The sequence below is a fragment of the Anas acuta genome, chromosome 10, assembly GCF_963932015.1.
Source record: "Anas acuta chromosome 10, bAnaAcu1.1, whole genome shotgun sequence".
In the NCBI taxonomy this organism is placed as follows: domain Eukaryota; kingdom Metazoa; phylum Chordata; class Aves; order Anseriformes; family Anatidae; genus Anas; species Anas acuta.
In genome coordinates this window covers 1,867,501-1,877,554 of record NC_088988.1, presented here as the reverse complement: position 1 = coordinate 1,877,554, position 10,054 = coordinate 1,867,501, and the positions used below count along the sequence as shown (strand labels likewise).

General features: G+C 57.6%; 1 protein-coding gene across 2 annotated transcripts in view; it reads left to right on the top strand.

Moving 5' to 3' along the window:
• The first annotated feature begins 3,930 nt into the window (after positions 1-3,930).
• The window catches only part of ZFPM1 (zinc finger protein, FOG family member 1), a 31,619-nt gene continuing 25,495 nt past the window's right edge, over positions 3,931-10,054 (top strand). For both annotated transcript variants that reach the window (XM_068693367.1, XM_068693366.1), the window contains exon 1: positions 3,931-4,195. In XM_068693367.1, the coding sequence (XP_068549468.1) occupies positions 4,156-4,195 (40 nt within the window). In that variant the 5' untranslated portion in view covers positions 3,931-4,155. The remainder of the gene's footprint in view (positions 4,196-10,054) is intronic.

The window sequence follows — 10,054 nt, the reverse complement described above, 5'->3', positions numbered from 1 at the left end:
AAAGCCCCCACCAGCGTGATGCCAGCGAGGAAGGATGAGCCCTGCTGCTCCTCGCTGCTGTGGCTTTTTTCCAGCTGCTGTTTGCTCTTAGAGCTCCCCCCCAAACCCAGCTGCCCTTTCTTCTAAGCCCTGCATCCAAGTTTCCGAGCTGTAGGTGCTTTAAGCCTCTCCGCCGTGCCGGGCGGATAACGGGATCCACCATGGTTGTCACGCTGCTAGCAGGGGCTGGAGATTTTTTTGTTGCTCTTGAGTCAAATCTGGCCGTTCCTTGCACAGCAGGCATTTAAATCCTGGCCCCCACATCCCCCTTGCCAGGGACACATGCACCCATTGCCTCCTGCAGGAGTTGAAGGGTGCGAATTGAAAATGTGGAAGCGAGCGGGATGGGGGCGCAATGCTCCCCACGTGCCAGCTCTGCAGATGTGGCTCCCAGGGAAACTTTGGGGGGTTGCAAAGGGAATTTTCCTGGGGGTGAAACCAATAGGGAAAAAAAAAAATAAGAAGAAAAACACCACCAAAAAAAAAAAAAAAAAACAGCTCCAAGAGATGATACAACCCTAAAATACCCTGAGTTGGAATGGAATTGGAAGGGACCCCCAAGGATCATGGAGCCCAACCCAAACCCCAGCCTTGAATTTGGGGCTTCCAGCAGGGCATGGGGTTGGGACCGTTTGTCTGCACGTTTCCCCTGGGCTTTGATGCCCGCCCAGGAGCAAGGGGCACCATTTCTTTGCGCCCTGCCACCACCTGGCAGCAGGTGACGAGTGGCAGCAGGGCCAGCGGTGCGCACCGGTAGGTGGCAGGGCCCGCCCGGCACCCAGCCCTGCGGGGGCACCCCGGATGCAATTCCTCCCTTTTAGGACAAAAAATAAAAAGCCTAAAATACGACTTTTTACAGCTGTTCCCGCAGCCCCAGGCAGAGCCCTGCTGTGCCACCCACCGGCACAGCTCCCATGGGTGCCCTGCACCTCTCGGGGTGCCCAGCGCCGCTGCCGCCCGCCCCTCGGCCCTAAAATATGGCCGAGGCAGCGCCTCAGCTTTTTCCATTTACATTCCTCCGCCGACACATCCTCTCCCTGCGTCTCTAATAATATCGCCCCAGATTAATTGGCACTAATACAAATGTACACAGCTCCATAAAAAGATGTCACCTCGCGCACAATGGGGGAAACGGCTGCCGGCGCATTATCTCTGCTCTGCAGGCATGTAATTCACTCCTCGGGAAAACACGCTATTTATTCTGTTACCCTATAACAATCTCTCTGCAAACACAACGGGATGGGGAAGGAGGAGGGGGGGGGGAAGGAAGAAAAACGCCACCCACGAGGAGATGTGGTGCTGTCACCAGCATCCGGCCCCGCGCCACGGCGGGTGGCACCCACGCAGGGGCACCCGTGGGGACCCAGGCGGGGTGATGGGGTGGGGAGATGCTCAGGGAGGGTCCCACAGCACGGACCCGGCCGTCAGCCCCATGGTTTCTGAAGCGACTGCAAATTCTCAGGCCTCGGGGGGGATCTCGGAGGGCTTGGGAGGGTGCCAAGGAGCTAATTAAAAGGACACTGGCGAGGAATGCGCAAGGGTGAGGACTGCAACCTGTTCGTCCCTGGGGCAGGGCTGGTGCTGCGGGCAGCTTTTGGCACGTTTGAGGGTTTTTTTGGCTAGTTTGAGGGGTTTTTGGTGGGTTTGAGGGCTTTTTGGCTGGTTTGAGGGTTTTTTGGGTGCTCGTTGCAGGGTGAGAGGCAGCCACTTGGTGCCCAACCCCATTTGTGCCCACTCGTCCCCCACGGATCTGTGTGTTTGTTGGCGTGCGCTGTAACACCTGGTCTGATTTGTTTTTATTATTTTTCTTATTTTTGGTGGTCCTTTGGGGACCCAGGAGTCAGACTCAATGATCCTTTTGGATCCCTTCCAACTCATATTCTATGATCCCATGATAATCCCATGAATGGAAGGGTTTTCCCAACGGTATCCCCAGGAGGATGCACCCCCAGCGCCCTCGGCTACCTGATATTGGTGCCAAGCCTCAGGGATGCACCCAAGGGTGCCAGCCCCAGCGCCCTGACCCCAAAATAACAAATAAAACCCCCAAGGTGGCTTCAGGGAGTGAAGCCCCCAATGCCCCAGGGGTTCATCTCCAAGCAGACCCAAAGCAGAGGACGGGCAGCACCCGGTGTCACGGCCCCGCAGGGACATTTGTGGGCACTCGGTGACGTTACGCACGTGGCAGGGAGCAGCAAGGCGCTGGAAGCTGAGCCACCAACTCCGAGCTCTGGCGGTCTCCAGGTCTGCAGCTCGGGGCCAAACGAGGTGAAACCACCCCACACGCCTTGCTGGGACTTTTGGGGGTGGGCAGACAGCGGGCGCAGAGCAAACCCTTCTCCTGCGCCGCACCGCCCGCCCTCGCCGGTTTCTCTCGTACCCCTGGAACTCTTCTTAATTCCTAACTTAATTTCTTTTGACATCCTCATTGCTGGCTTGACCTCTTTACTGGAATCATGCGCCGCTTAAAACTCATTATCCCACCATTGAAACAGGAAGCTAATTAAAAACCCTTTAAAAAAAAAAAAAAAGAGGGGGAAAAATGATAGAGGAAAAAAAAATGATAGAGGAAAAAAATGAGAAAGAAAATAAAAGGAAAATAAAAAAAAAAAAAAGCAGACCCAGCGTTCAGTGGTGAACGGAGAGGGGACATGGCCATGCTGTGCCATCGAGGGCTCCTGCAATGTCCCAGGAGGCCCCCCCAGACACACCAAGGGCTGGGTTTGGCCCCATTTTTTTTGGTTTTCCCTGAGAGCAGAAATTTTCTGGTTGCAGACCCGTTGGTCACGGGTTTTGGCTCCTCCACCCTCGCATGGTGGGATCTGAAGGGCCAGGGGGAGAGGCAGAAAGGGAACTGGGGGGGTGCCAAAATTTGGGAGGCAGCACCCTGCAGGTGCCCCAAGGGTCCCAATGCAGAGGGGGACGGGGCACAGCAGGATGGGGCCCCCTGTGTGCTAGGGCCCCTCTGTGCACCCCGAGTTGGGGGTCCCAGGTAGGCTTGGGGTCCCTCGGGGAGCTTGGTGGCTCCAAAGGGGAGCTGGAGACCCCAAAGGGGGGGGTCAGGATTCATGGTGCACCCCAAAAGGGGCAACTGGGGAGGGGTTGGGATCCCATGGGGGGCACTGGGGTCCCACAGGATGCTCTGAGGACCCCAAAATGAGGTCAGGACCCCAAACTGGGGGGGGTGGAGTCCCACAGGATGCTCTGAAGACCCTAAAATTATGTTACGTCCCCAAATTGTGGGGGCTGGGGTCCCAGAGAACACTCTGAGGACCCTAAAATTGATGCTGGGACCCCAAATTGCCCCCCAATTTGGGGACGTAACATGCTCCAAGGACCCCAAAATGAGGTCAGGACCCCAAACTGGGGGGGCTGGGGTCCCAGAGGATGTTCTGAGGACCCTAAAATTGATGTTGGGACCCCAAATTGGGGGTGCTGGGGTCCCAGAGAGTGCTCTGAGGACACCAAAATGAGGTCAGGACCCCAAACTGTGGGGGTTGGGGTCCCACAGGACACACTGAAGACCCTAAAACTGATGTTGGGACCCCAAATTGGGGGATCTGGGGTCCTACAGGACGCTCTGCAGACCCCAAAATGAGGTCAGGACCCCAAACTGGGGTGGGGGCTGATGCCCCACAGCAGGACCTTGGGTACCCTACAGGGGGGCAGAGACCCCAAAAAGGGGACCCCTATGGGGGCGCCCTCTGCGCTCTGCGCCCCGCCCCTTTACGCGCCGAGCGCGCGCGCGCGCCGGCTACGCCATCCGGTGGGCGTGTCCTCCTGGGAAAAACTGGGCGTGGCTTAGCGTCCACCAACCAATCAGAAACCTCGGAGCCGGTTGGCCACGCCCCTTCGGGGGGCTGGGGCGGGCTCGAGGCGGCCTCGCGCCCCATTGAGAAAAATCCCGCGGCGGCGGCGGCTCCGCTCCCGCCGCGCACGGCCCCGGCCCGGCCCCGGCAGCGAGGGCGGGCGGGCAAATGCGAGCGGCCCCGGGGGGTGGGGGGGGGGCTGCTGCCGCTGCCGCCCCCAAAACCACCACCACCAGCAGCACCAACCCACCGGCACCAGCACCGCCCAGCAGCCAGCCGGGGCGCCGGGCTCGCCCCCCGCCGAGCGATGTCCAGGAGGAAACAGAGCAACCCCCGGCAGATCAAACGTGAGTCCCGGTTTGCCCCCCCCCCCCCGGTGCTGCCTCACCTCGCTTTTTTTATTTTTATTCATATTTAGCTTTTTCCACCCCCCCTTGCTCCTTCCCTTCTGCCCCGGTCCTCCCCCGGGAGCCCCGGTCCCGGTTGTGCCCCCCCCGTTCCCCCATTCCCCGACCCCATTCCCCGTCCCCCTTCCCCATTCCCAGCTCGTCCCCGCCGCCCCCCCCCTTTTCCCCCTTTTTTTCCCCTTTTCCCCCTTTTTTTCCCCTTTTCCCCCTTTTTTTTCCCCTTTTCCCCCTTTTTTTTCCCCTTTTCCCCCTTTTTTTCCCCTTTTCCCCCTTTTTTTCCCCTTTTCCCCCTTTTTTTCCCCTTTTTCCCCTTTTTCCCCTTTTTTTTCCCCTTTTCCCCTTTTTTTTCCCCTTTTCCCCCTTTTTTCCCCTTTTCCCCTTTTTCCCCTTTTTCCCCTTTTTCCCCTTTTTCCCCCTCCCCGCCACCCCGGTGGCTCCTCCGCTCCCGGTTCCCGATGTGGGGCCCCCCCCCCCCCCCGATTAAAGCTCGCAAATATTCCGCTCCGCGAGTCCCGGCCCGATAAAGATCTCTCTGTCGGGACGGCCTCAAATTTGGGATCTTATCTCCCCTGCCCGCCGCTCAGCCGCAGCGGGGCCGGGGCTCCCCGGGGCCGCCCACGGGGGGGTTCCGTCCCCCAAGGGGCTCCCCCAGCTCCTTGGGGCTCCCCCAGCACCCAAAAACTCCTTAGGGCTGCGGAGGGATTGGGATCCTGGGGGGGTCTCTTTGGGACCCCCCAAAAGCCCTATTATCGGTGCCCACCAGCACGATGTGCAATTTTCCAAGAAATCGGGCAAAGTGCTGGAAGTTTTTTCGGTGCCGGGCTGGGTTGGTTGCTTTTATTTTTTTTTTACCCCCCTCCTTCCTCTCTGTTGGTTTTCTTTTCTCTCTTTTTTTTTTTTTTTTTTTCCCCTTGAGTCGATCGAAGCTGGCGATAAGGCCGAGATGCGAGGATAGGGAAGGCTGGCCACCATGTGATAATACAGCTTTATCTTTCTCTTGAAATAATTGCAAGGCTGAGTTGCACCTACCTGTTTCCCTGCCTGGGGTGATTGTTCTGGTGATAAAGCTCAGCTAGACTTTTACCCGGGTAGAGTTAAAAATAGTCCCGGCTGCCTCCTTGATTATTTTTTTTAATTTTTTTCCTTTTGGATAATTTTTTTTTTTACCTGATTTCCTTGGGTTTCCTTCCCCGTGCCCGGGCGGCTCCATCCCTGGTGGCGATGGAGCACGCGAGCTCCAGCTGGGGGGGGGAAAAAAACGGGAGAAACCTCTCCAGTAGCCCCAGTAACACCAGCGATGGGGCGATAGCATCCTGCTGGCCCGTGGGCAAAGCGCCACGGCCACGGGGAGCCCACGGAGAGGGGGGCTCCGGGGGGCTCCGGGGGGCTCCCAGCCTCGGCGGGCGCGCTGGCGGGGCGCGGGCGGCTCGGTTCTCCCTTCCCCGGCTGCTTTCTGCCGAGATGTGAAGAAATGATAAAAGTGGGAGGCTGATCTCAGGCCGCCAGCGATGGCCAAAACTGATTAAAAGCTGAAAGCTTGGAACCCTTCCTGTATGTGTCAACATGAAAACAGTCATTAGAGACGTGGAGCGCCGCGAGAGCGCGTTTCGGCTGCCTCCGACTGCTCTCTCCCGAGGAGGGAAAGTATGCATGAATCAGGGCTCTGGTAACCAGACTCCTCTAATGTACAGACCGGACCTGTTTCCACAAAGTCTATCCTTTTTATCATCTCGGCTGGAGCATTAAAACCTCCTCCAGATTCATATCTGCTTATTTTATTTTCCTCAGTGACGCTATGTTCTCTCTCTCCGTCTTCATCTCTCTCTCTCTCTTTTTTTTTTTTTTATTATTATATTTTTTTTTCTTTTTTTTCTTTTTTTTTTTCTGAAGCCCGATGAGCAGCGCAGATAAAGGGCTCGGAGGGGAGATCGCAGGGAGAGCGGGCGATCGCCAAGAGCGATAAGACAAAGATCAGCCCCTGGACTATATTTAACCAGCTGCTTTAACCTTCTCCTTCAGCTTTTTTGTGCCCAAACCTTCCTGACGCAGCGACTTTCCCCGGGGGATGGGTGTTTTGGGGAGGGGGTCCTGAGCCCCCCCCTCCTGGATGCAGGATGCTCCCCGGATCCCCCCGGCATCAGGAGGGCTCTGCCAACCTCTGGCATCTCCCCGTGGGCTTTTCAGCTGCTGCCAAAACCTTTTTCATTTTACAGGGACCCAAATACCTGATACCTGCCCCAGGAGACCGTGCCTGGGGGGGGGCGGTGGCATCTCAGCCCCCCCTCTCCATCAGCGGTGCCGAAAGCGCAGCCGCCTCCCTGCAGCTGCTGCTGCTGCTTTATTTTAATTTTGTTTTTTTTTTTTTTATTTTTTTTTTTCTTCTTCTGCCTTTTGTTCTGCTGCTAGATAGATGCGAGGGGCTGATAGAGAGCAGGAGCTGATCTCTCGCCCCGATAGCCCGTTATATTTATTAACTTCAAACAGGGGAGCGCGGGCACGGGGCTGGGGAGCGAGGCTCCTGGCAGCTGCGTGTGCGTGCGCTCACAGCGCCGGCTCCTCCGATGGGGGAACTGATAAGCCGCAGATTGATCTCGTGCTGCTGATGTGCCTCTCGCCGGCTGCTGGGGTTTTAATACATACGTGTTGTGTTATTTTATTTTATTTTATTTTTTTATCCCCCCCTTCGTAAATTAACTGGGAGCCAACGTTTTTGTAGCAGTTTGCAGGAGCCCGCCTGTGTTGTTTTATATTTTTTTTTTATTTTATTTTTTTTTCTTTTCCCTTTCTATTCTGCTTTCAGCTAGGGTAGATCTGAGCTCCCGATAAGCGCCGAGGCCCGATCTCCATCCTGATAAAGATTGCCAGGGGAGATAAGGGCCACTTATCTCTCCCGACCAGACTGGAGCAGGATTCGCTACAATAACAAACCCTGCAAAGAGGGGCAAAAGGGCTCCAACAATTTGTTCCACTGCAAATGTGATTAATGCAGGCGCTCTAATTATCTGATGGGGGGCAGCTGCCTGTGTGTTTTTCCTTTCGCAGGGTGTGTTTTTATTCACCCCCCCCCCCGTGCTGGTGCTGGTGTAGAAGCCGAGCTCTCCCCAGCGCCTTTTATCACCTACAGATGTTGCATTAGTTCGAGGGCTGACTTTCTTTTTCGATCGCTATCGCCCCGTCCTGCTCGGCGCAGCGAGCACACGGCAGTGGTTGGGTGCTCTGTTGTTTTTTTTAATTATTTTTTTTTATTTTTTTTTATTTTTTTTAAAAAAAAGCGCAGGCACATTTTTGCGCGGGGATATTTTTTTAATTGCTATTAGATGGTGTCAGATAGCGGGCGAGATCTGCGCCGCTCGAACCCTGCCTCCTCCTCGACGGGGTGGCGGTGTGTTTTGGGTTGTGTTTTTTTTTTGTGTGTGTTTTTTTTTCTTTTTTTTTTTTATTTCCCTCCCTCGCTCAGCTCTGCCCGCGGGCTCTGCGTGCCGGGGCCGTGGGAGCCATCCTTCCCGGGAGCGGGGTGCTTGTGGAAAGCCGGAGTGAATTTCTTGTAAAGCTTCCAGTAGCCGGCCCAGAGCCTATTTTTAGTGCCGGCGTGGTAACCCCGTGCCTTTTGATCCTCCCGGCACGCCTCCTGCCCTCTTCTCCTGCTGTTTGCTCTCTGAGCGCTCCTTTCCTTTCGCTAGCGTGCAGGTGACTAACTCCCTCCGCTTTCTGATTTATTTCATATATATTTTTTTATTTTTTTTTTAATTTTTTTTTCCCCTGCTGCTGCACTTTTCCATCCTCCGCCGCTCCGTGGTGCCTCGCTTTCCCCCATGGGTGCCTGCCGGGGAGGGATGCTCCGGGACGGGTGGGCGTTGTGCTGGCTGGGGTGGCGGATTTTTTTCCCCCCCTGGGCTGCTCCGCTGGCTGGGGAGGGTTCCCCGCCTCGTCTGCGGGGAGGACCCGAGGACAGGGGCGGCCTCCCAAAACCGGTCTTTTCTGCGATGCCGGGGGACCGGGGCCGGCCCCCGTGGCTGTCCTGCTCCCACGGGTGCTTGCCACCCTGCGTGCCAGCCCCTCCCCTCTTGTGCAAGCCCCTCGGAGGCGCTTGCCAGCCGTGACTCAGTGCCAGCCGTGTTGGCACGGCCGCCAAGCCCCGTGGCACCTCTGCCCCCGCAGCCGCTGCTGCCGGCTCCTTGGGATGCCAATCTGATGGGGAGGACCCATCGTGGTCCTTGGGGTGTCCCCGTGGCGTGTAGGGTGGTCCCCAAGGTGGGGTGGCGATGCTCTGATGGGGGTGGGACACATCCAGCAGGGCCACAGCCCCTGTTTGAGCCCCTGGATAGAGGGGTTCAACCAAAAGCGGGTGATGCTGGAAGGTGGGAAGGGGCTGTGGGGTCCCACGGAGCCGCTGTGGGGTCACCAATCTGCCAGGGGTTTGGGTACGTGTGTCCTGATGGGCCCCAGGTATGGAAAGGGAGCTGTCCCCACGGCTGGGGACAGAGGGGGTGGCTCGTCCCTGCGTCCCCCTGAGCAATTTTATCGCTGTGGTGCGAAGGCTCCGGGCTGTGCCAAGGAGGGGATGCCCCGTGTGCGCTCCCCTCGCCGCGTGCCCATCTCCAAACCTTGTTAAAGGGTTTCTCCCCGGGTTGTTTCTCCCCAAAAAGCCCCCAGCAGCGGGTCTGGCTGCGCGCGGGATGCTGTCCGGGTGGCAGAGCAGCAAAATCTGTTTGCCAAAAGCATCCTGGTCAGGATGGGCTCGGCTTGAGGGCATGTGGGGAGATGGATGGGTGCTGCCCTTTGCGCCCGCTGCTCTTCCACCCCATGGGGACGTCCCCAAAGGGCTGCAGGGAGCCACGGGGAGCCCCTGCTGGGGCTGAAGGCTCTGGCTTTGGACTCGTGCAGTTGGGCAAGGTTTCTGTTTTCCCTCTGTGAATCAAGGCCACCGAGCAAGCTGCAGCTTCCCCTTTCCCCGAGTTGCGAGGCGGCCAGCTCGGCGCTCGGGGCTGGGAAGGGAGCAGCGGTTTCCCCCGGGGGTGCTCCAGGTGGGGACAGCCCCGGGGACACCGTGTGATGGTGGCATCCCAAAGGCAACCAGGAGCTGGAATCACCGTGCCCTTGCCTGCCTCTGGTGCCTGCTGGTGATGGGGACGTCCCCGGGGCATCCCGCAGAGGAGCCGTGCGCCCAGCCCTGTGCCATCCATGGGGTCAGTGCCACCCCAATCCGTGACAGCGACGATGCTCCTGAGGTGCCCAAACTGGGAGCAGCGGGGCTGGCGAAGCCTGGGGATGGAGCTGCCGTCTTTTTCGTGGTGGTGGTGGATTTGGGGTCAAATCCGCCCTTTCTGAGCTTGGAGGAGGATGCTTGCCCTGCCCGCTGCTGTTCCCACTGCAGCCTCAGAAAACGCAGGCTCTGGTGGTGCCGTGGAACAAAACCAGCCCGGATTTTCCCCCGTGCCCACGTGGTGAGAAGGGAAAGCCCAAAGGCACGGCTCAGGGCACTGCAGGGGGATGGCAGGAGCAGAGAAACCTCCTGGCTTTCTGCATTTGGGAAGAAAAAGTGCAAAATGCCCCCGGCACCCAGCAGCAGCTCTTGCTGGCCAGCTCTGCGCATCCTGCGGGCACCCAGGACCTTGGGTTTGATCCCTGGGAGGGGGACGAGGAGGCTTCCTCCCTCCCCGCGGAGAGGAGCGCGGATGGAAGCAGAAGGCCAAGCTCTTTTTTATTTTTTATTTTTTTTTCTGTGCCCCGTCCCATGACCGTTTTTGCTGCCTGACTCAGGACTTTTTTTGGACGCTCCGGCTTGGCGAGGCCGATGTC